We start from the raw sequence: 26534 nt of genomic DNA, 5'->3' as shown, positions 1-26534 counted from the left end.
TTACCTTTTTTTCCCCCCTTTTTAAAATGTTTTCTTTGAGACATGAACCTATCAAGAACTTCCTTTTTGCCCTTCAGAATTTTCTTGTTCCATCTTCAGTTAGGTAAGATTCCTTAAACTTCTGAGTGAAATTTAATTTATGGCACTTAGTTTCTTTATTAAGTCTTGTCCTATTGCTTTGGATGTGATAGCAAGTATTATTTCAAGTATTTTTTTAAAAGATCTTATTTAGGTATTTATTTGAGAGAGAAAATGTGCAAGTACATGTGTATATGCATACAAGAGAGCCCATGTGAGTGGGATGAGGGGCAGAGGGAGAGAAGAGAATCTCAAGCAGACTCTATAAGGGGCTCAGTCTCCAGAAACTGAGATCATGACCTGAGCCAAAAGCAAGAGTTGGGCAATTACCTGACTGAGCCCTCCAGATGCCCCCTCAAGTATTTTAATTAAGGATTGTTATATAGGTGTATGTTTTTCAGAATTTATAGTTAGTGAATTGCCAGTAATTTCACCAAGTCCTAGTAGCATTGTTTTGGTTAATATTTTAATAGGTCAGAGTAAAAATTTTTAAAAATGGATTCTCTTTTTGGTTTTCCTTCAGAATATTTGAGCATTCTGGCTACTTTCTATCTCAGTTAGGTATAGAATCAAGAATCTGTGAGATCCTACCTAATTTAAGCCGTATTTATTCATTCAAAAATGGCTTCAAGTTATTCTTTATAGGATAGTGGGGTTTTTTGTTGTTTTTTTGGCAACTCAGTTTGAGTATATTTGATAGAAAGTTAAATGAAATTACTTGGTGAAAATCTTTACGTTAACCTTATTTTCATAAGATTGATGATAAGACACCCAAAATTAGTATCAAAAAGCAAGTAGGTTAATCTTTATTAACAATTACTTTCAGTAATTGTTATTTTTGTTCGAAATGAGTGCATATATAATAACTAAAGTTATTATAAAGTAACTAAGTATGTAATCTGATGTTTCCTTTTTAGACATTCTTTCTTACCTAAAACTGTAAAGTAGAAATAAGAGTTAATTTATTTTAAAGTATCTTTGATCAGTAAGTTGGAATATAAATATTTAGCCTCATAATAGCAGACAGATTTAAAATACACAATTTGAATATAGGATTAATCATTTCTCATCCTCCTCTCTCCTTTTTTCCATGATTTACATAGATTGCCACAGAGGAGCCATTGAATCCCATTAAACAAGATATAAAGAATGGCAAGCTACGCTATGTGGCAAATATCTTTCCTCACAAGGGTTATATCTGGAATTATGGTGCCCTCCCACAGGTAACATTTTTTTATAGTGGTAAAACTTCTCTGTCTTCTGAAAAAATTGCCCTGTAAATCCTGTGAACTACTTGAATTTAAATTGGTTCTGAGGGCATGTCAGTTTGAGAGATTTGTAAATTTAAAATTTTTTAATGTGGAGTTTTAGTGTATCAATAATTTTTTTTCAAACTATATATATGTCTTTACTTAAGTTCTTAGAGTTAGGCATATAGAACACTTACATTTGGCATTTGAACACATTTCTTGCTCTGGACTTGGCAGTTAAGAGTCAGTAAAAAATGTTTTACCCACTTTACCTTCAGTCGTTTCTTTGATGCTTTTATATACAGTCATATATGATAGCATCCTATCTTATCCCTTTTTGTTTTCTTCCCATGTTTCCTCACCCTTGGGAAATGGTATCTCCTTCTGCTCAAATGGTGTCTCCTACTGATCAAATTATTTAGTGAGTAAAACTCGGAGTATGCAGAATCATAAGTCTGGGTTTAGGAGACATAGAGAAGCATCTCTTTTTATGATTATAAAAGCCATCTATATTAGACTATCTATCTGGATATTTAAGTTTTATATTTTATTTTATTTATTAATTTTAACATTTTGCATGAAATTCCAAAATGCTTTTGGGGAAGTAACTGAGAAAAAGGAGTCTGGCTTTATCCTACTCAAAAAACCAGCTGCCCATTGAGAATATTTACAGGAAAAGAAGAGAGAAAATTGTTTTCTAAGGGGTCAGCTGCCTTTGATGCTTTTAGGCCACCCACATGGATACATTCTTGCTTAAAACAAGCACTTCTAAAATGATGTACTAAGAATGAGAATGTCTGTTGAAAAAGTGAAGGCAGGTGTTCTGACTCCCCACGTGCCTAAGTAGACATTCTGTTTGACCTGTCAGTAAAAGGGTAAAAAAAAAATTTTTTTTAAGCTCGGGGGATACTCTTTGTAGGAGCGGATATATGGATGAGGAGAAGGCCAACGAAGCAGTTGGATTGGAGAAAGACAAAAACAGAGACATATAAAGTAGAGAAGGCAGGGGACAAACTGAAGTTCATATATTTGTTTATTTCATGAAACATTTATTAATAATTTTTGTGCTAGTCAGTGTATAGATGGTGGGTATACAAAGAAAACTGATACACAAGACAGCACATACGTGACTAAGAATGTGGGTTTTGGAGAGATGGCACTTACTAGTAATGTGACCTTGGGTAAGTTAGTTTGTCCTTCTGTGCCTCACTTTCTTCATCTGTTAAATAGAGATGATAAAGTACCTAGTGCATATGGTCTTATTGAAGTTAAATCAATTATTACACGGTGATCTTAGAAGAGTGCCAAGAGTATAGTGATCACATTATTATAGGTACTGGTATTTTTATTATATAGTCTTCCCTCTAAAGAAATTCATAGGGGGTGATCAACAACTAAACCACTGGTTACCATGGAGCATAATAAGTTTTTCTAATTCATCTACTAGTTCTCAACTTTTGTAGTTTTTCTAACTAAAGTCCTGACGAGTTTTTGTACTCGTCTAGATGTGTTTGAATTTTCAAGATGCCCCTACCTACTATTACAGTAGTCTGTTAGGTATAGTATTTTTACTGTAGACTCTAGCAGTCTCTTAATGCATCCTGAACTGTTGCCTACTGACATTTAATACTGTCTAGCATCCAAAATAGCATTTTAAAGGCTTAAATCTCCTAATGTTTTGCTCATATGAGAACCTTTTTAGTGGTTTCCTATTGCCTCAAGAATAAAATACAAAATTCTTTTTTTTTTTCTTTTTAAGATTTTATTTATTTGAGAGGGTGAGAGAGCATACAAGCGGAGGGGGTGTGGAGAGGGAGAAACAGACAACCTGCTGAGCAGGCAGCCTGATGTGGGGCCTGTTCCCAGACATTGGGATCATGACCAAGCTGAAGGCAGATGCTTAACTGACTGAGCCACCCAGGTACCCCAGAAAACAATGTTCTTAGCATGGTTCCTGAACCCTGCCTGATCTGGGCTCTGCTTCCTGCTCCAATCTCCTTTTATAGCGCTTGTCTTTCCTCATTTCCATTTCACCACAGTGAGTGCTTTAGTGTTTCTAATTTCCCTTTTTTCTATACCAAGACTGCACAGAGCTGTTCCTTAGTAGATATGAGAGCAGTGCCTGATGTTTGCCAGGCAGTGCTGTAAGTACTGGAGGTAAAGCAGTGATAAGAATGACAAAAATCCTTCTGGGTCTTTTATTCTGGACAGAGTGACCGACAACAACAACAAAAGAGTAATAAAATGTATAGTGTGTCAAATGGCAGTAAGCATGTTGGCGAACAATAAGGCAGGGAATGGGACTAGAATATATTGGGAATGTTGTAATTCTGATTAAGGAGAAGGCCTCCACAAGAAGGGGTTATTTGAGTGAGGACCTCCAGGAAGTGAGGGGCCAAGTAGCATGTACATCTGGGAGGGAATGCAACAAGAAACGGGATGTATAAAGGTCCCGAGGGGGAAGCAGGCCTAGTGTGTTTGAGTAACAGAAAGACCAGTGTGGCTAGAATGGATGTGAGGAGGAGAAAATAGACCTGTAGTTTCTCTGCCATTTTTAACCAGAGGTCTTTACCATCTTCTTAAACCTGCACCCAAAAGTGTGTGTGTGTGTGTGTGTGTGTGTTAGTTTTCAGCAAAAGAATACATGAGGTTGCAGAGAACTTATTTACCAAACAGTAAGTGAGCTAATGAATGTTTATGAAAAATTGAAATTAGACCAGTTGTTTATGGGAAAAGATAATTGTACCTAATATCTTTTTGCTTCGTTGTCAGTATCAAGACAGAATGAGTCTGGTAAAATGATAGCTAGCCCCTCGTCCTGTTTATATTTTTTATTTCGTCTCCAGTTTCTCATTCTTCTTTGCTCCCTCACTCCCACGCTGGCCTTCTCATGATTCCTCTTGTTTTCCAGGCACACTCATGGTGCAGGTTTCATCTTTATTGTGTCTTCCAGCTAGGAATGGTTTTTGCCAGAAATGCATATGGCTCACCTCCTTAAATGTTTGGTCATAAATCACCTTCTTCGTGATGTCTGCCCTGAAAATCCTTTAGAATATAACCTTGTCTCCTGCTTCCCTACTTTATTTTTTCCCTTTTCTGTAGAATCTACCAACTTCTAACATGTTCTGTAATTTGGTTGTTTATTATGTTTATTGTGAATTTTTTCCAGCTAGAATGCAGACTCCAGGAAGATAGGGATTCTGTCTTTATTGTTCATTGAGGTCTTCCAACTAACTACTTAGATTATTAGTGCCTGACACCTAGTAGGTGATTAATAAATATTTGGGGAATGAATAATGAATGCATTGTGTGTATTACATTTGTTTCGTATGTGTCTGTGGGTATTAGATTTTGCTGTTTTCTTATGATTTGTCCTGTAACAGAAGGAAATTTGTTCAGAACCGTTACCAAGCCAACCATGCTTGGAAGAACAGTAAGCAGCAGCATTTTACTTAAGTAGCAGCCTCTTCCTCAGCTTGTGATTCGTCAGCGTGCTGTCATTCTTTCAGATCTCTAGCTGTCTAGACTGGTGAACCTTAATTAATAACTTCCCCCTCACTAGCAGTAATGCCTTCCCCAAAGTTTGGGTTTGGCCTGAGCAAAAATTTTCTTTTGTTTGCTTTCCCCAAGTTGTATTTCCATGTATAATGGGTTATTCAGTGTTACAGCTTCTGAGTGAATATTTGGAAGACCCATTATGTTAATGGACTGGATAATGTTAAAGGACTAGAATCACAAAATTTAAGATTTCTTTAATTTTTTGTGTGTGTAGTGGAACAATTCTTTTTTTTTTTTTTTTTAAGATTTTATTTATTTATTTGACAGAGGTCACAAGTAGGCAGAGGGGAAGGCAGAGAGAGAGAGGGGAAGCAGGCTCCCCGCCGAGCAGAGAGCCCGATGTGGAGCTTGATCCCAGGACCCTGGGATCATGACCTGAGCCGAAGGCAGAGACTTTGACCCACTGAGCCACCCAGGTGCCCCGCAACAATTCTTTTTTAATTGAAGTATAGTTGACACACAGTGTTACATTACTTTCAGCTGTACAACATAGTGATTGGACAGCTCTGTAGTTTATGTTACACTCACTTCAAGTAAAGCTACCATCTCGCCATACAATGCTATTACAATACTGTTGACTCTATTCCTGTGCTGTACTTTTATTCCTATGACGTACTCATTCTGTAACTGGAAGCCTATCCTTCCCACTTCCCTTCTCCCATTTTGCCAACCCTCTGCAACCCCCCCACTAAGATTTCTTCAGTCTTAATGGAATATTGTGTTTTTATTTTGAACTTCATTATGAGTCTGGTTCATTGACCCCAAGTAACATTTAGTACCACTTACTAGGTTTGTAACCTGGGATCAGTGGCTAAATCTCTCTAGGTCTATTTCTACATCTATATCATTATACCACCTCCCCCACAGGTTGTTGTCAATACTGAATGAAATAATCAAAGCAAACTGTTTAGCCTGGAGGGAGTTCCTCAGTAATATTTCTCGATGATGACACTGTTGTCACTGATAATAGCTGCCCTTAGTGAAACAACTGGCAGTGGCTTTTGCTTCAAATTGAATCTGTTAAAGTACAGGTGCATCCTCCTTCCCTTGAGCTGGTTATAGGACTCCTGATTAACCAGGAAGTAGTTCTCAAGAAGCACTTGTATAGAGAGCTCTGTACAATTCAATGATTTTTTTTGACATAAGGACCAGAGCATGGTGATTATAAATGTATTTATTAATATTTGTAGCTTATAAGGTAATGATCTCAGACATCTACACAAGGATGAGAAAGATTTGCTCTAGGCTAGATCAGTAATCTGTTTTCTGATTTATTTTCTTAGCTTTATAGCCATTGTTTGTACCAACATTATTTGTATTTCCATTGATAGTTTCTCTTTTTATTTATGCTTTTCCTGGGTTCATGCTAAAATTTTTCTATATATGTAGCATATATAGGTATGTACTGATAGGTGTATACCTATGAATCAGATTGCTTAATTGTGAGTGACATACTTCTGTAACTCTACTAGGTATTTCTAAATTCCTTACAAAAGAAATTGTAACAATACACACTCCTACCAGCAGTGCATAGTGTGTTAGGTGCCTTATATCCCTACCAGTACAGTTGACCCTGGATCATGAGTGTGAACTGCATGGGTTTGAATCTACTTATATAGAGATTTTTATGGTATAGTACTGTAAATATATTTTCTCTTTATGACTTTTTTTTTTTCTAAAGATTTTTATTTATTTATTTCTCAGAGGCACAGCAAGAGAGGGAATACAAGCAGGGGGAATGAGAGAGAGAGAGAAGCAGGCTTCCAGCTGAGCCCGGAGCCTAATGCAGGGCTTGATCCTAGGACCCTGGGATCATGACCTGAGCTGAAGTCAGACACTTAACGACTGAGCCACCCAGGCACCCCTCTTTATGATTTTCTTGATAACATTTTCTCTAGCTTATTTTAAGAATCTAGTATATAATATATGTAACATAAAAATATGTTTATGTAATTGATAAGGCTTCCTGTTAGCAGTAGGCTGTTAGTAGTTAAGTTTTTATGGAGTCAAAATTTATATTCAGATTTTCAACTGTGCAGGGGTTCAGCATCCCTAACCCTGAGTTATTTGAGGGTCAGCTTTATTTGGCATTATCATATTTTTAGGTTTTTGACATAGTGTCTCATTATACTTTTACTTTTTATTTTTCTATTTCTCTTTCTATTTCTATTTTATATTTCTATTTCTCATTATACAATTTACTTTTTATTTTTCTAATCAGACTAGCTGTCTTTTCATATATTTATAAGTCATTCATGTTTTCTCTTTGAATGACCTGTTCTTGTCTTTGGCCCATTTTGTATTGGGTTGCCCTTTTTCTTACTTAGTTGTTGAAGTTATTTCTAAATTTTGGATGCTAATTTTTTTTTTTTTTTTTTTTTTTTAACTTTTGTGAAGCAGATGTTAAGATTTGGAATTTCCTCTTGTGGACATTGAGCTTTTTAAGTTGTTTCTCTGCCTAGCTATACAGTTAAAGCTCCACAAGGGGGCATAGTCAAAGTTTTAATTTTGTCAAGATTTCCTCTCCTGGTGCTTGCTTAAAATTATACTATATTTTCAAGTTAAGTTGGAAGTCATTTACTGTGAATCTCTTTTGTAATCACAATGGAGGCCTTTGCATAAAGTCTGAAAAGCAGGACTAGAACTAGAACCAGTCAGTTGTTTTTGTGGTAAGGGAAATCATGAAGAACATGCCTTAAATGTATCAAGATTGTGTAGCTTAAGAATTTTGTACTTATGTACTTACTTCCTTGACAGGAGGAATAAATTGATAAATAATATTGAAAGTGGAGTTCTGAGACCAATTAATAAATGGGAAGCACCCACCAAAACCAAATGAAGTATAGCATGTATGAAGACTGTTTTTGTCTCAGTTCAAGGAAGGAATTTCTTAAAATTACTGCTGATTCAAATGGACTAAGTTATCTCATGAAGCTTCCTCTTGACTGGTAGTATTCATGTGGATAATGAATGACCACCAACAGTCCTAGCACTCAGGGCTGGGACACATCTAGCAATTGTCTTACAGAGGCCATTTTTTAATAGGTGAGGAAACTGAGATCCGGATGTTTGGGCCAAGGTAGTTTGTGACGGAAGTAGACCTAGAGTCTAGGCAACTTCCTTTATGTCAGAGTGACCTTAACTATCACATTTGTCCCCTTTTGAGGGTGGAGGAAAGTTAAGGGAAGTTTAAGAGAGGGTTCTTATATAAGGAAGGAAGACCCTCTCAGATATTTTCTGCTTCTAGGTTCTCTGATTTCAGTCTTATCTCAGTCCCATCTTGGTTTCTTTAGCACATCAAGATTAATTTTGTAGCATTTGTGACAAATGCTGTACCATTTATTAACTTGACATTCTTCAGGGTATTGACTATGTCCTCTGCATGTCTATTCCTAACTTCCCGCCCTGATTGGTACTCAATAAATATTTGCAATGTGAATGGATACCTACTTAGGAGATTTTGTGAGTGAGAGAAGGTATTTAAAAGAAGACATTCATGAAGAAGAATAAGGTTATATCTGAAAGTAATTCTCACTCAGTTGCTGTTGTTATCTAAACTTGGGCATTGTAATAGGATTAATACCTTGAGTTCTCATCCCATTGCCACCATTTAGAAAATGTGAGCATTGGGCAATTTAAATTCTGTGTGCTTCAGTTTGTCTATAAAATCGGTCAACAAAAGTACTTTCTCCATGGGGTGTGTGTGTGTGTGTGTGTGTGTGTGTGTGTGTGTGTGTAGTTGTGTGTAGTTGTGTGTATCACTTAGAATATGTCTTTCCCCTATAATCACTATGTAAGGTTAACAGTAAGTTTATTCTTCCTATGTTTTATCATTAATATTAGTATTTGAGGTAGTGAATGTTGTTTTACTGAATTTTTTTGTTTTTTGCAAGGTGGGGTTCAGTTTACTCCTAAATATATTATAATTTGGGCCAGAAGGAAAATATTGGAGTTTATCTAGGGTTTAGCTGTAAATAAGAGTATACTTTTAAAATTATCAATATAAAATTAGAGGAACCAAGCTTGGATAATCTAAAATTATCTCTGGATAACAGTCTTGAGGTGACACAGTCTCTGCACATCTGTAATGTATATCTAAGGAAAATGATGATTTTAGGGAACTTCTGTAGTTCCATTTAGAATCAAGTAATTGTGAGGCTTTTGGGGAAGGATGGTGCCTAAGGGATATTTAAATTTGATAACAAATTTCTCTTATGCTTTTCATTTATAGAAATGCTCATGTGTGTATTTTGTAACCAGAAGGGTATAATCTTTTTAGAAAATTTAAGGGTTGACATCTTTTCAGGCTTTTGTCAAGGTTTTGAGATTCAATGGCAAGGTAGAGAATTTTTTAAGTGGAAATGAAATGAGACAAAAATAGATTCTTCTTTTATTTGGTGTAGATTCTGTCTTGTTCTTTATGAAGGGAAAACTAGGTTTCTTCTAGTAGGAGTCATTTAAAGAATAGAAAGTTAATTTTCAAACACAGAGCGCCAGACCTGATGCTGTTACCATGTCAAAGGAAGCAGTGAATGATGGAAGCAACAGTTCCCGCAGCCCCTGGAAGCAGCGCAGATGGTGGAAACCTCTGAACTGAAACTTGAAAAGACAGCATGAATTTACATGCTGACTCAGCTTGGAAAAAGAGTATGTTTGGAAATACTGCCCACTTTCAGATGTGATTATACAGAAAAATGAGATGGAAGGAGGGAATACTATAAATCCGTCTTAATTATTGTGATGTTTAGGGTTGTACTGGCATGTTGGCTCAGAGCCTGTGTAATTTCTGAGGCTTTTCCCCTTTGGATTACTACTACCTGTAAAACTTCGTGCTCATGTGGAAAGATTCAGATCTATAATATAAAGAGTATTAACCACATTTCTGCTTCCTCTCTCCCCCTTTTCTTTTTTAGACTTGGGAAGATCCCCATCAAAAAGATAAGAGTACAGACTGCTGTGGAGATAATGATCCTATTGATGTTTGTGAAATAGGCTCAAAGGTTTGTTTTCTAGACTGTTATTCTATGTGTTTTAGTCTGTTCATGCTGTAAAATCTCCTTTCTCTTCGGGAGGCACCAGTTCTCCAGGTCTCCCCAGGCCTGGCCTATCGATCCCTCTGATACGAGTCCCTTTTTGTATCTTTTTTTCCTTCTCTTACGCTAGGGGTTGGTAAACTGCGGCCCAAGGCAAGTGAAGTATAGTGCACCATCTGTGTCTGTCAGTGACACGGTTATGCCCACGCACTTATGTATTGTCTGTGGCTGCTTTGGTCCCGAGGTTGAGGAGTGGCAGCAGAGACTGTACCATCTGCGAAGTCTAACATAACTACTGTCTGACTTTTTATAGAAAAACTTTGCTGAGTCCTGTCTTCAGCTTCGTTAGCCGTTATTCAGACAGGATATTCAATACTGAATAAAGCCAACTCGGACTCTTGATTTTTTTTTTTGTTTTGTTTTTTTCATTTTGTTTTGCTTTGCTTTATTTTCCTTCACAGATACTGGTTGTTTTGTTGTTGTTGTTGTTTTTTTTTTTAATAAAAGTTTGTGGCAACCCTAAATTAAATAGTTCTATTGGCACCATTTTTCCAACATCTGCTCACTTTGTGTCCCTAAGTCATATTTTGATTTTTTTTTTTTTTATAAATGTTCAGTTAGCCACATACAATGCTAGGGAGGGCTTGTGTTGTGATGAGCACTGGGTGTTATATGCACTCTTGATTTTGTGTCTGCTTCCAGGTTGCCAAGACCTACTCAGGAAGAACAAAACCTACAAGTTCATAGGTTGCTGCTACTTAGAGAATTCTTTGTGTTTGGGGTCCATTTTTCTATTTTCTGCTGCATTTATTACTAATAATTGTTGTTCCCTGTAGATATTCGACTCCTGGCGCTTCGTTTTCACTTAACAGCAGAACATTTTGTCTTTAAATTTTGTTGAGCCCATAGGAACTAACAGATAAGAGCTCCCTCATCTCTTCATTTTGGACTACCAAACTACCAGGGTTTACAAACATTATTTCTTGCCTTTCTTTCTTTCTTTTTTAAAAAAGATTTTATTTATTTATTTGACAGAGGTCACAAGTAGGCAGAGAGGCAGGCAGAGAGAGAGGAGGAAGCAGGCTCCCTTCCGAGCAGAGAGCCCGATGCGGGGCTCGATCCCAGGACCCTGGGATCAGGACCTGAGCTGAAGGCAGAGGCTTAACCCACTGAGCCACCCAGGCGCCCCTCTTGCCTTTCTTCTCTTATTGTGAGAACTGTCTTTCTTAGGTAAGACCTGAGCTTCTACCTGTGCTCTAGATCTTGTCCCTTCCTGACTCATGAAACACAGGATTTTCTCATCCTTTCCCTGTTCTCTATTCACAACTTCTCTTTCTTTATTGACCTCCTCCCCTGTGCCTTCTTTCCCCTCACCTGAAGACTCATAAAAAGAGTTTTCAACACTCATCTGCATCTCCTACTTTCCACTTAATGTTCAACCTATTTCAAAATTGTTTACATGCCCCCAGCATTTCCATGAACTGCTTTCAAGAAAGGTCCCTGCTGGGGCACCTGGGTGGCTCAGTGGGTTGGGCCTCTGCCTTCAGCTCAGGTCATGATCCCAGGTCCTGGGATCAAGCCCCACATCCAAGCTCCTGCTTGGCCAGGAGCCTGTTTCCTCCTCTCTCTCTGCCTGCCTCTCTGCCTGCTTGTGATCTCTCTCTGTCAAATGAATAAGTAAAATCTTTACAAAAAAAAAAAAAAAGGAAGAAGAAAGGTCCCTGCTAACTTTTTTTAGACAAATCCTTCAGGCTTATTTCATAGACTTTGTCTAACTTGAACTTACCATGATATTTTATACTGTTCAGTCTGTCTTCCTTCTTGAAACAGTCTCCTCACTTGACTTTGCTTATATCATACTATCTTGGTTGTCCTCTAATTCTCCTTCTTTCTGGTTTGCAAAATGAATCTAAAATCTTAATATAAATCTACATGAATCTGTAATTAGTTGTAACTAATTACACAAAAGATTAGTGTGACTTTATAAAGTAAAATCTTACTTTTAGGGAAATATGCACAATTATATTAACCAGACTGACATGTTTACGCTCTACTACTCACCACCATTTAAACACTATTCAATAGAAAGAAAGAAGCTGGTTCTCAAAGGTTTCCAGTCTTACTAGGGAGACTTACACACCTCATGCCAGGAGATCCTTTATAAAACAAAAATGTTCAAATCTGAAGTTTCTACATAATTACCAGTGATTATTATATTATTTTTTTTGTTTGCATATTACTATTCTTAATCTAAAAGGTGCTCCAGGGATTTAAATAATTTGCCCAAGTTTGCACATCCATTAAATAGTACAACCATGATTTGAACTCATTTTTGATTATAGTGTCCATTGTCTACCTCTAGTACTGTATGAAGCAGTTCATACTTGATTATAGTAATACGGGTTTTCTAACTAGCAGGATTGAAACCAGATTACATAAGGCTAAGTACCGTCCCTCCTTCTTGAATTCCCCAAGAATTAGAATGAAAAATTTTAACTCTCTTTTAACTTTAATTCTGCTTGTATCTTGAATGGAGATGACTATGCGCTTTGGCATCTTCTGAATTTTTTTTTTTTTTTTTTTTTTTTTTTAGTCCTTCTCTCTAATTCTCAACTATTGTTTGGTTTGAGGGTTGTGCATTTGTTCAGCTCTTCTCTAATTGTATTTCCCTTGATTTTTCTTCCCTGGGAACAGTTTTTCTTATTTTTGCCTACTTTAGTTTTTATCTTTGACCCAAATTCAATATTTAGGACTTTTTTTCTTTCTCTCAGTAATATTTATTGTTCAAGAAAAGTGTAGTTATGTTATGGAAATAAAATCAAACATAAAACCTTCCCTCATAATCCTCCTATCCCAATAAATCATACAGTTTTTTTAAAAGTTGGTTTTTTTTTTAGTTATTTGACAGAGAACACAGGCAGGGGGAGCAACAGGGAGAGAAAGAGAGAGGGAGAAGCAGGCTCCCCACTGAACAGGAAGCCAGATGTGGGGCTCAATCTCAGGACCCTGAGATCATGACCTGAGCCAAAGGCAGATGCTTATCTGAGCCACCCGGGCTTCTAATCATACAATTTTTATCTTTCCATGCATCCTTCTTCTTGGGGTAAATATGTAAATATTTTTATTTTGTTGGACATTTTTTCCAGTTTATTTTCTGTTATACAGTTAATATAGTTAAAGGTTTTCCTGAATATAGCTTTTCCTTTTCACTTTGTTTTGGTAGAACTTGATATGGGAGGCAGGGTTTCTAGAATGGCCTCTCAAAGATGTCTGCTCTAATCCTGGAATCTATGAATATGGTAATATCTCATTCTCTTGGTTATATTATTTTACATAGCAGTTTAAAGAAGTATTCTCCTGGATTTTCCATGCAGATCCAGTGTAATTAAATGAGCCCTTAAAAGTAAGGAGCTTAGTCTTACTGCTGGCAGAAGAGGAATTTGGAGGTTCAAAGTGTGAGAAGGACTGATATTCCATTGCTGGTTTGAAGATGGAGGTGGGGATGTATGAAAAGGAATGCAGTTGGTTTCTAGTTGCCTAGAGCAGTCCCTAGTTGACAGCCAGCAAGTTAATGGGGACCTCAGTCTTATAAGTAAAAGGAACCAAATTTAGGTGGATTCATTTTTAGAACCTTTAGTTCAGATTCCAGCCTCTACAACACCTTGATTTTGGTCTTGTCAGGTAGTAAGCAGAGAATGTAGCCATGTTGTACTTGGAATTTAGAAGACCCATGGAAACTATGAGACAATAAATTTACATTGTTTTAAGGCTGTAGGTCTGTCATAGTTCATGACAGTAGATATATGGTATAACAGGCTTTAAGCGGTTTACTTTCCATGGTTTCCTTATATTGTTTGGGTCCAGCTGCAGTTTTAGCTCATTCAAGTTGAGAATTAGCATAGAACTTTTATTGTAGACCACTGTTCTCTTCTGCTCATACCAGGCCCCTGAGAAGTTAGCAGTTGACTGGTGTGAGCTGTTAAATACATGTAGAGCCCAGAGAGAAAAAAGTAATAATATTTGTAGGAGACCTTTTATGTTCTAGTTCATGTATGTGTTGTAGCCTTTGCTCTTCACTTCAAGGAATAAGTGATATAATCTCCATTTCACTGTTGAGAAACCAAGTTCTAACATAATGGTGGGAAATTATTTGCCTAATATCACCTTTAGAAATGGTGAATAAAGAATTCAGCTTCATAATAATTAAGACTTAAAAATCCTCTCTTTTGAAATCTTTACATAATAGCTAGAAAAGTGGTAAGAACCCTAGTCTGATTCTGCCTAAAACCTTTGAGGCACACCTACATTGTTTTAGAATCTCAACTCGTTTTTCAGTGGTAGACCCTGCTGGACACAGTAGTTTCCTGGGAAGGGTAGATTGATAGTTTTATAATTAACCTGGAAAAGTAGATTTCATCTTATAGCCAGTACAGTTTATTCCTTTAGTTAATGAGACCTGAAGTACCATTAAGTAAATATGAAGTAAGTGTTAATCACCATCTAAAAAACAGTTTGGTTGTTGTTGGTACAGTGCTCCTTTTTTTGTGTCTGGCTGTGTGAAGAGTCCTTCAATCATCTGTAAGGAACATAATGGGAGAAAGCGTCTTTGAACACTATGTTGTAAATGGACAGAGGGAAGGGAGCAAAGTCTTGAAAGTTGATCATTTAGAACCACATATGTAGAAATTTTTAAGGTTGTTGAAATTCCTTGAGGGATTATGTGTTATTCAGTTGGTAGTCTAACACTATGTGCTCTGCCTACATTTGTTGAATTGATTTAGAGTATATTGTAGAAAGTTCATAAGAATTTTACCATTTGTTCTTAAGTTCTTATTCTGAGTTTTTGGTTTGTCTGAGAGTTTCCTTTCCAGTCTTTAAAGGAATTATAGCAAGACAGTGGTTTTGTCTAATCCCTTTCTGTTGCTTATGAGATCGGAGCGCTTGTATCATTCTGATAAAACTTGGTAACCCCCAGACATGCTTCCTATTAGCCCTTGTAACCATAAACATCTCAAATCTTCTCTTATGTTGTATGAAATTTCAAAGTAAATTATTAATTTTTGTAAATAAAAATAAAACAATTTGGGGCGCCTGGGTGGTTCAGTGGGTTAAGCCTCTGCCTTCGGCTCAGGTCATGATTCCAGGGTCCTGGGATCGAGCCCCACATCAGGTTCTCTGCTCAGCAGGGAGCCTGCTTCCTCCTCTCTCTCTGCCTGCCTCTCTGCCTACTTGTGATCTCTCTCTGTCAAATAAATAAATAAAATCTTAAAAAAAAAAAACCAATTTGTATTGCGCTTTTAAAAACTATACATCTGATACGACACCCCTACCACCAAAGTCTTCTGTAGGGTCTTCATTGGACCTGTTGACATTTTGGATGGATAATTCTTTTATAGGGGATGGTTCTGTTCGGCATCCTTGGCCTCTTCCCACTAGATGCTAGAAATACCTCCCCATTTTTGACAATCAAAAATGTTTCCAGACATTGCCAGGTAGTCTGTAGAGGGCAAAAATTGCCTCTGGTTGGGAACCCGTGATCTAGTTTATCGCTGAGTTATCCATTGTATCCAGCCTTACACTGGTAATTATGTAGAAACTTCAGATTTGAACATTTTTGTTTTATAAAGGATCTCCTGGCATGAGGTGTGTAAGTCTCCCTAGTAAGACTGGAAACCTTTGAGAACCAGCTTCTTTCTTTCTATTGAATAGTGTTTAAATGGTGGTGAGTAGTAGAGCGTAAACATGTCAGTCTGGTTAATATAATTGTGCATATTTCCCTAAAAGTAAGATTTTACTTTATAAAGTCACACTAATCTTTTGTGTAATTAGTTACAACTAATTACAGATTCATGTAGATTTATATTAAGATTTTAGATTCATTTTGCAAATGTTCTGAAAGGATTTATTTGACTTCATGATTTCAGATCTGTTTTTTTTCTTTTTCCTCTCAAATTTCAAGACGCAAAGTGACTTTTCTTTTGTATACCTTGCTTTCCAAATGTAAAAGCTGCTTTTTGAGTCATGAAGGAATTTGTTCCAAAGCATGTGTTCAAATTTTGGCTTGCAGTAAATTCTGTAGAGCAAACCAAACCTTTAAAAATAAAAGGATATAGAAAGGATGCATGCATATAAACCTGTCATTGGCAACTTGAGGGAACCACTGAAATAACTTTCTTTAACACATGGAACATCTGCTTCAACATCATGCAGTTTCTTGATTTCCTTTAAAATCTTTTTAAAGCATTTTGTGAAACCTTTTTTAATCGGTATTTTAACTTGTTAATTCTTTTACTGTCACTCATCATCTTCTTAAGGCTGTACTCTAATATGTTAAAAATTTACTTTTCAGTAGTAACTGATAAATGTGGTTTCCAAAAAAGCAATTTAGAAGGATTTTCAGGTCTCTTTTTTATCCCCAAGCAGCAGAAGCAAGCTTTAAAGTATGTAATGATATATATGGCTTTATTTTCTGTTTAGGATGAGTTTCTAGGCCTAGTACATTAAATTTCAAGATATATAAATAACTTCAGTTTCCAAAAAGGGATCAAGAAACTTAATTCTAAAAGGGAATTCTATCATGAAAGGCTTTATGACTATTTTAAAATTATCTTTAATTTTTAAAGCTTTATTAAGTTTCAGTCTATAGTGTTTTTAATCTTTCACATGGGCTTTTATAATGTATGAGTAAATTTCCAAAACCTTGCAAATGCTGAATTTCTTTTTTCTTTAAAGGTTCTTTCTTGTGGAGAGATTATTCATGTCAAGATCCTTGGAATTTTGGCTCTTATTGATCAGGGTGAAACAGATTGGAAAATAATTGCTATCAATGTGAATGATCCCGAAGCCTCAAAGTTTCATGGTAAGTCTGTAACTTTCCAGAAATAGAAGTAAATTAGTATGTCATTGGAATTCTTAGATTTTAAAAGGGTCTCATCTGAAATACAATGTATATATTTAGGAGTTAAATTTGTGTGTTTTGTTTTGTTATTCAGTCTCCATCCACAGAATGTAAAGGGTAGTCAGTTATGATTGTGTCTGAGTTGGGTCATGAAAAGAGAGAAAAGGATATCGGAGAACAGGTGGTACTTCAGACTAAGAAAGTGCACACTACGGGGTTCCCTTCTCCTTCCCTCCTCCCTCCCTCCCTGCCTTTCCCATCCTCCCCCCCACCCCCTCCCACCCCCGCCTTTAAATCTCTGTTTTGTGCATTTGGGTAACAGGAAGAAAACTAAGGGAGTAGTGTTGATCAAAGATATAATCTGTGCAAAAATGGGGGGAAAGGTAACTGCTCTTTGACAAAATTTTGATGTCCCAGAAATAGCTTGGTATGATAAAGAGTTGACTTTCTTTGGAGTTGGACAGACCTCAATTTGAGTTCTTTGCTACTTCCTGCCTGAGGGACTTTGGGTAGATCATTTAACCCCTTTCAAATTCAGGTTTGTCACCTATAAAGGGAGAGAGTTCTACCTACTTGTGAGCTTATTGACAGTAAGAGATGATTTACTAAAAGCATCTGACTGTCATGTATCGACTGTTAAAAATATGGCCACTATTATTATTCTTTGACTCTTTCCCTCCTATTTATCTACCTTTTTTTCTTTCAGTTTCATTCTTTTTCAGGTTCCTGGTTCCCTTTAGACTTCAGTTCTTAACTGGAAAATACATCATTTCTGAATTGACTGAAATTCATTGACACTTTATGTGTTAACCTCTCTTAATTTATGTGCATTTAAAAACCTTTCCTTGTGCATGGAACAGCCAGAGATTTTATGCCATTCTTGCATGTAATTGAGAAAAGAAAGGGTCTGGTGAGGTGAAGTACAAGTAACCTCAGGGGCAATACTAAAGCAGAAAAACTACAATTAAAATATGAGACTTGAGTCCATAACCATATATATTTCTTGTCCATCTTACTACTTTACCTGGGTTTCTTTATTGCCATATTTCTCATGGATACGTATGTGAGAAGAGGAAAATACACAGTTAACATTTTTTAATAGGTTAACTGCTGCTCAGTTGAGAACTGATAATATAATGGTGCAACAGCACAGCCAAAACAAACCCACTAACTAATCAATTTGTGATTTGACACCCTGAAGTCATGAAACTCTCCTAAGGGATTCCCCCTTGAAACTGGAGAGGCTGAAAGCCTGAATGAAATTATTTGTTAGGTGGAATACACTCTACTTTAGCCCAGTCTTGTTGTGGATACAATTTAACTTTTTAAACTCTCCGCATATGCAAAGCATTGTACCTGTTCTAGTGCATATTACTATTCTTAATCTAAAAGGTGCTCCAGGGATTTAAATAATTTGCCCAAGTTTGCACATCCATTAAATAGTACAACCATGATTTGAACTCATTTTTGATTATAGTGTCCATTGTCTACCTCTAGTACTGTATGAAGCAGTTCATACTTGATTATAGTAATACGGGTTTTCTAACTAGCAGGATTGAAACCAGATTACATAAGGCTAAGTACCGTCCCTCCTTCTTGAATTCCCCAAGAATTAGAATGAAAAATTTTAACTCTCTTTTAACTTTAATTCTGCTTGTATCTTGAATGGAGATGACTATGCGCTTTGGCATCTTCTGGATTTTTTTAGTGTATGCTTATACAAAAAGACATGCAGAAATACTGAAATTTACTTAGGTTGAGCTGACATCATACTAGAATAATTACAAGAACTGGTTTTGAAAGAAAAAAGGACTTTTTTTCCATTCCACCAGAAGAAACACATATCCTCATAAAAAAATAGAAGAGTGCTTCTTCAAAATACATTTTAAAAATCCTAAAATTAAAAGATTAGATGAGTGTTATTGACATACTTTGCTCTGAAGTGGTATGCTTACATTTGTTTTGTATTTATTTCCTGAAGGAGTAAGGTATACAGAGGGAAAATGGGTATTACTTACTTGAAGGATATTTGTATAGTGTTCACTCTGGATAATACCTGAAGTAATAACTCTTATATATCTAGAGTTTGTAAAGTAAGTTTTGTAGTTTTAGGAGTTGTGTTTTCTTCTATTACTTCTCATTCTTTTTACCTTCACATTATTGTAATGGATTCTACATATCTTTTTTGAATTTTCTTTTCTTTCTTATTTTACAATGACCCAAGGAATAGATGTAGGTACAAAGTAAAAGGCTGAAAAAACTGTAGTATAAATTTTTTAAAAAATAATGAATCATGGAATACTGGATACCCTACAGAGGAGCCTTTATTTTTAATTCAAACTCAAGTTTTGATTTGTGTTTACTATGTCTCCAAACATTATCCAATGTTCTCTCAACTATTTCAGACAAAAGAAGAGTTGTTGTTGTCCTGCTGCTTAAGCAAATGTTAATGGACAGATACCCTTTTGTTTTAAAGATTTTATTTATTTGACAGAGAGAGAGAAATCACAAGTAGACAGAGAGGCAGGCAGAGAGAGAGAGGGGAGGAAGCAGGCTCCCTGCGGAGCAGAGAGCCCGATCTGGGGCTTATGGGGCTTGTGGGGCTTGTGGGGCTTGTGGGGCTTGATCCCAGGACCTTGGGATCATGACCTGAGCCGAAGGCAGAGGCTTTAACCAACTGAGCAACCCAGGCGCCCCTGGACAGAAACCATTCTTAAGCTTAACTTTTTTCTTTATTACTTAGCCTGGTGTTGTCTGTGTTTTCATTAACACCTATTAAAGGGGGGTGGGCATTAGAGGGGATGAGAACGGAGAGATGCTCAGGAATTGCAGACATTGAAAGCTTTCTAAATTTGTGAAGGAATTTTTTAGAAGATCATTTTATGTGATTTAATTATACTGTTTTATAGCTTTCTCTTATAACAATTAATCTATCTTCTAAAGGCACCTAACTTATAATTCAACAGGAGCTTAAGTATTATAAGCACATAACTTATTTTATATGATGTTACAGGTTAAAAATAGAACTTCTGCAGGGGAGGGGGGACCCTAGCATTTCTTGATTTTGAGATGAGATGAAATGCCTATTGTAACAACCTATGATCTTATTACAGTAAGATAAAAATGTATATTTGGTGTCATGATTAAATATTAACTAGCAAAAATATTAGCTAACAGATATTAAAAATTTTTGATGTTCTGTCTCTACATCTTTGAAAATTAACAATATATAATCTTCAGTTTGGCAATATGTTTAAAAATTTTTAATGTGTCCCTTTTAAAATTAAAACAAAGGATTGTGGATGGTATTTTTAATTATAAAAATAATCATATACTTTGAAATAAAAACTCAGAAGTATAAAAGAAAGGTATATGAAATAAAAAGTAAAATTCTCCTTCCCACTTCTCATCCCCTGTCTGACTTCTCATCTCTTCCTCCCCATGTTTTTAGTTCTCCTGAGTGGTTGCTTCTCTACTCAAAGCATTGTACTTAAACCTCTCTTTCTTAATTTATGTTTTTTCCCTTTTGACTCCGGTTGCTCCTTTGAAAACCAAAGGAATTTAACTTCTTAAACATTTGAATTTTGTTACCATATTTTTGTCTTCGATTATCTTAATAACTCTAAGCATTATACGTTAAGCTCTATTTATTGCTTCATTAATTTTGAACAGTAACATGTGGTTGCTGTATAGAACTAGGGCATTGAGGTTTCTGTGTTCTTTCTTTCTTTTTTACAGACCTGCTTCTCTGAACTGTATGTTAGCTCTGTGTGTCTAAATTTATAATGTTTAAATTCTGTTCTTTAACTGTTTTGTTATGTTTGACATCTTGAATCTGAAAATTGAAAAATAACAACTAGCATTTACAGTCTTTATGTGAATATTACCTCCTTTCTCATACTTCTTATTGAAAGACTAGTTATGGACATGAGAGAACAGCTTGCCACACAGCGATCATCACAAGGCTCTTTCAACTGCCCTGGTTTAATAGTTCTGTTTTTTCTTAGATTCTTTCATATCCTCTTTTTTTGTTTTCCATTTTTATTGTTGGCCAGTATACATTTCCCAGAATTCTTTAAAGAAAATGCATGGAAGATTGATTCTGAGTCCATACATGTTAGAAATGTCTTTTTTGGTCACTTTCTTCTTAAATAACTTTGATGTATAATGCTGTAACTTTAAATATAAATTAGTATATATGAATTGATATTTTTAATCACAAAGGAGTAAATGATTGTATGACTGTTTAAATATTTGTTGTCTGTATACTTCTTGGCATTTTTATTAGATGGATCAACAGGAAAGATTAAAACCATGTAGGAAAGAGTAACTATCTGGAATTTTTTAAATTCTTTAGTTTTCTGAGGATTTGTGTAATGCAGAAATTGATAGAGAATTTTTTAATTACCTTTTACACACTTTCATTGTTACTTAGACAATTATAAAAACAAATCCTTATTAATTTTCACTACTTTAAGAAAAAGAAGCTGTTTTTGACATGATCAGTGCCTATTTTTTCTTTTTTGAAAACAGAGAAGTCTGTTTTAATTTATAGACAGTATGTCCTTCCACATTTTCATATATATTTTAAAAATTAATTTATTTTTTGCTTTATTAATTTGTTGAATTATGATTCTGCCAGGACGTTTTACGGTGGTTTTATTATGAAGGAATTTTTTTGATCCAAATGAATGTATGTACAAACTTTGGTAGACTATAATAGCCTCTTCTAATATTTATAGTTTTTAATTTTGACGTGACTAATTTGAAACTAGCCATTGCATCAGAGAACGTATTTCAATTAGAAAGAAGCTGTGGTTGCTGGCTATAGTTCTGTAACTTTAATCTTATTATTTGAATCTTCCAAGTTTTGCCTTCTGAAACTGGAGTAGCCACTGTGAAAATCTAAAAATAGTCTAAATAACATTTAAAAAACAAATTCTTTGTACTCCCTGATAGAAAATTGCTCACTTTGGCTAGCTCATTAACACCTGAAGAGCACTAAGACCATTTAATACACTGTAATTAGGTTCCAGGCTCTAATGCTCATAATGGTACCTTAATGGCCTGAAAGAGTTAAAAAGACTCCCAGGGCTCCTAAATTGTTACTAGAGAATGCCTTGGCCATTAGAGATAATAGCGCTTGGTTATGAAATAAACAAGTTCAGAGCGTTTTAAAAAGATTGAAAAGCTAGGGCATGTGTAATTTCTCTTTTGGTTAAATTAACCACCTTCTGTAATGTAGAGCTTCACATATTCTCCAAACAGATGTTTGAGCCTCTTCAGACCTGCCAGTGATGCCTGAGGACCTTATGTCAGGTGAAGTAACGTATTAGGAATTAATATAGGCCCAGAAGCCACTTCAACTTTCAGAGTGTTAAATGAAAACTATTGTTAGTTCTCCTCTTTATTTAAATGTTGCTCGTGCAGTGATATTGCAGTTTTATAAAATGAAAAATTAGAAAAAAAATTGAAATCAGAACAACTATGTTGATATAGATACATTCTGGAATTAATAAACTGCATGAGTGAAAAAGGGATTATTTAAAATGAGGCAGTTGAAAAATTTTCAAAGGCAGGCATCATACTTGTCTTAGAATTATCATAATGTATATGTTTTTGATATATGTACAGTTTCAGCTTACATGTAGAAAAATTTAAAAGTCAGGGTGCCTGGGTGGCTCAGTTGGTTAAGCAACTGCCTTTGGCTCAAGTCATGATCCCGGAGTCCCGGAATCGAGTCCCGCATTGGGCTCCCTGCTCAGCAAGGAGTCTGCTTCTCCCTCTGACCTTCTCCCCTCTCATGCTCTCTTTCTCTCTGTCAAATAAATAAATAAAATCTTTTAAAAAAAGAAAAATTTTAAAGTCAAATAAAACTACGTAGTTCCCTTATGTCTTTCAAGACAGTAATAAACATGTGAAAACCAAATCTGTTTGGCTCAAATTTTCATTTTCTAAATGAACGTCTAGTGTCCCTGCAATTATTATTTTAAAAATAAGCAAATTAACATGGTGTTTGATTTCATTACTTTCTAAAACACAATTTAATACTGTTATTAGGGGAGAAATAGAGAATAGCATAGAACTCTTAAAGGAGAATATTTGTGTTAACCTTTATAACCAGAAAGAATAGAGTTCAGTTTGCTTTTCTGTGCATGTACTCTTTGGCACAAAAGAGAACTAGCATGTCACCATTGTCATCCCCAAAACTCTAATATTTCTGCAACAATTCCTGCATGTTTAGTAACTATGCTGAGTTCTTCTGTGGACTATCTGTCTGATGTTTACACAAGCTCAAGCAAAATGTGATAGTGTCCCCTCCCCCCCACTTTGTTTTTCAGAGTAAGAAACTGAGGCACTGCTGTGGGGTTAGGGGTGGTTTGTAACTTGTCTAACGTCATACAGGGAGCCACTGGAAACCATTTGGTTTCCAGAGCCCATGCTCTTCACTACATCTCACCACCCCTCTGAAAACTAGTGGGGTAATTAGATATATCCCTAGCCTTGGACAGTGTTGCTTTCTGGGAGTACTGACCATTGGCTCTTAAATAATTTTGGCATCAGTGGGATACTTGTGATTAGAGGTCCCAGGAAAAAGATGGCTTTTTTTGATCTTCATTCCTCGGATTTCATTAATTGGCATACCTTAATAGGCATGGGTATATAAGGATGGGGTTGGGAGGGGGCAGTTTGAGGAACGGGGATGAATTGAGTGAAATGTACTATAATTAAGAATAGAATTAAATTACTGGGAACCTCTTACTTCTTTTTGAAATCTTGATGTCTTCTATTGCTTTTTAAGTTTCAGTCATATTCCTGTGATGTGTTGGAAGAGTAGGGGAGGCCTAAATTCTAAAATCCTCTCTTGTGTAAGTTACTGACCTTGGAAACATCATTGAACTCCTGGAAGCTTTAGTTTCTTCATCTCTAAAAGTGCAGGATTGATTCTCTAATGGGAAAAACCCTAGGGATCATTTACCAATCTCTAAATTTTGGTTGTTCTAGGAAATATTTTTAATTCATTATTTTCAGCCTCTTTTAAAGTAGAAACACCTAAATAATCTTCAAAGATAATGGTGAAGGAAACAGTTTAAATTAGACATTGACACTTTTTTTTTTTTTTGGAAATATTTTATTTGTTTATTTGAAAGAGAGAGAGCACATGCCAAGCAGGGGGCAGAGCAGTGGGAGAAGGAGAAGCAGACTGTGCACTGAGCAGGGAGCTTCAACTCCAGGACCCTGAGATCAGGACCTCAGCTGAAGGCAGACACTTAACCCACTGAGCCACCCAGGTGCCTGGCAAATCTTACGCTAAGGTAACTTTTAGATGATGGAGCTGGAACTTCATTGGAGGGCTTTGCAACCCAAAACCTGAATATTTAGCCACTTTGCTATATGCTTCAAATTAAAATTAGATTAGAAAAAATTTGAATTTCTGCTATGTATAAGGCACCTAGATAGTTTTTATTTTACTGATCATACAAAGTTTCTTGTGAAATGGCAACGAATATTTATATTTTCGGGAAAAAGATCTACCAGCTCTTTTCCAGGAGGTTTTTCTGATACAGTACAAATAGGCCTCTGTGTAGAATTACCTTGTTTGGTATGACTTTTTTTGATGTATGTTAATTTCCATTATTTTTCTTGATATTAATATATTCTAGTACAGGTGTTGATAAGAGTAGAATTGGTAGAAAAGGGTAACGGAGAAGGAAAAGTCAACAAAATGAGGGTTGCTGCCTCAGTCTGTGCTATGAAGCCTGGATGCATAGAGCAGTGTGAAAAAAAAGTCTGAATCAGAGATCTGAGTCAGATCTAACAAAAACTATTCAGACTATTAATTCACTGAGCTCTAGCTCAGTTTGTGATAGTTAGTAGTAGATAGTAGTTAGAGGCTAGAAACTCTAGCCTCTGTTTGTGATGCAGAAAATACAGTACGTGTTATGGAATGGAACTGTTGTTTCTTGTGAATGTTTCTAAGAAATCATTAGAAACATATGTTCTTGCTTCCCACGGATTTTGTTTAGAGGCCACTTGTGCACATGCTAAGCTCTGTGAGTGCAGCAGCTCTGGAATTGGAAGGAGAGCTTTGTGCATTTGCATCATTTCCTTTGGTAAAGTCTCATAGAATTGGAAACTCTTTTTCCTTTCTTTCTTTCTTCCTCTCTTTTTTTTTTTTTAAATCCCTGGACAAAATTTCAAGCATGTGACCATTTCCTAATGTTTTTTCTCTTTTAAATAATGTGAACAAAGATATGGCATTACATTTGTGTTACTGATTTTTATCTAAAAATAAAAACAAAAAAATCCTCAGCTGATTATATGCTTCCTTCCCTTCATGGTTTGGTTTGGTGGAAATAAACCAGATAAAACTAGCGTTTTAATTTTTTTTCTCCAGATTTTCTTCATGGAAGTACAGGTGATTCTTAGTTTGGGGATGTGGATAGGAAGTAAGAAATGTGCATCTGTATGTGTAGTTTGATAAAGCTCCTTGGGTGATCTTCTAGATTTATCCAAGTAGAGAATCATTCTATTAGCTGATCCTCTGCTGGTTGGATATTCAGGTCTTGAAATCTAGAATAATTAATAGTAGATTTGATATACATTTAAGTAGGAGATGTAATCACCTAATCAAATTTGGGGCTATCCCTCCCCCGCCACACACACCTACAGCTGTTACCCTAGATTTAAAGCTATTGAGGTTGTTACTCTGTCCTTTGAGATCCTGAGCAGATTTTGTAACCCCAGCTTCCTAATTTGTATGAAGGACATAAATAATACCTAATCTACAAATTTTGAAACTTCAATGACAAACTATTACCAAGCATTTAAAAAATTTGTTTTACCAATCTGATAGATGAAAAATGGTATCTTCATTTAACTTTGCATTATTCTACTTAGTGCTGGGATAGAAGTCTTTTTCATTTATTTATTAGCTATTATTTGTATCTTCCTTTCTGTGAATTGCCTATGCATATTGCTCACCATTTTTCTGTTTTCGTTTTTTCTAATTTTTAAATTTTTTAATTAACATATAATGTATTATTAGACCCAGGGGCACAGGTGTGTGAATCGCCAGGTTTACACAGTTCACAGCACTCACCATAGCACATACCTTCCCCAATATCCATAACCCTACCACCCTTTCCCTACTCTCTTCCCCCCGGCAACTCTCAGTTTGTTTTATGAGATTAAGAGTCTCTTAGGGTTTGTCTCCCTACCGATCCCATCTTGTTTCATTTATTCCTTTCCTACCCCATAAGCCCGCCACGTTGCCTTTCAACTTTCTCAGGTCATATGATAATTGTCTTTCTCTGATTGACTTATTTCACTAATCATGATACCCTCTAGTTCCATCCACATGGTCACAAATGGCAAGATTTCATTTCTTTTGATGGCTGCATAGTATTCCATTGTGTGTGTGTGTGTGTGTGTGTGTATACACACATATACATATATATATATATATACACACACATATACACACACCACATCTTTATCCATTCATCTTTAATGGACATCTGGGTTCTTTCCAAAGTTTGGCTATTGTAGACATTGCTGCTATAAATATTTGGGTGCATGTGCCCCTTTGGATCACTGCATTTGTATCTTTAGGGTAAGTACCCAGTAGTGCAACTGCTGGGTCATAGGATAGCTCCATTTTCAACTTTTTGAGGAACCTCCATGCTGTTTTCCAGAGTGGCTGCACTAGCTTGC

General features: G+C 35.9%; 1 protein-coding gene across 2 annotated transcripts in view; it reads left to right on the top strand.

The window, feature by feature from the left end:
• The window catches only part of PPA2 (inorganic pyrophosphatase 2), a 93282-nt gene that overhangs the window by 26200 nt on the left and 40548 nt on the right, over positions 1-26534 (top strand). For both annotated transcript variants that reach the window (XM_045067058.1, XM_045067056.1), the window contains 3 exons: positions 1182-1301; positions 9800-9886; positions 16652-16778. In XM_045067058.1, coding sequence (XP_044922993.1) covers positions 1182-1301; positions 9800-9886; positions 16652-16778 — 334 coding nt within the window. The remainder of the gene's footprint in view (positions 1-1181; positions 1302-9799; positions 9887-16651; positions 16779-26534) is intronic.

The sequence above is a fragment of the Mustela putorius genome, unplaced genomic scaffold (assembly GCF_011764305.1).
Source record: "Mustela putorius furo isolate JIRA1106 unplaced genomic scaffold, ASM1176430v1.1 tig00003871_pilon_pilon_pilon, whole genome shotgun sequence".
Taxonomy (NCBI): Eukaryota; Metazoa; Chordata; class Mammalia; order Carnivora; family Mustelidae; genus Mustela; species Mustela putorius.
Note: the sequence above shows the minus strand (reverse complement) of the source record. Positions and strands in the feature narration are given on the sequence as shown.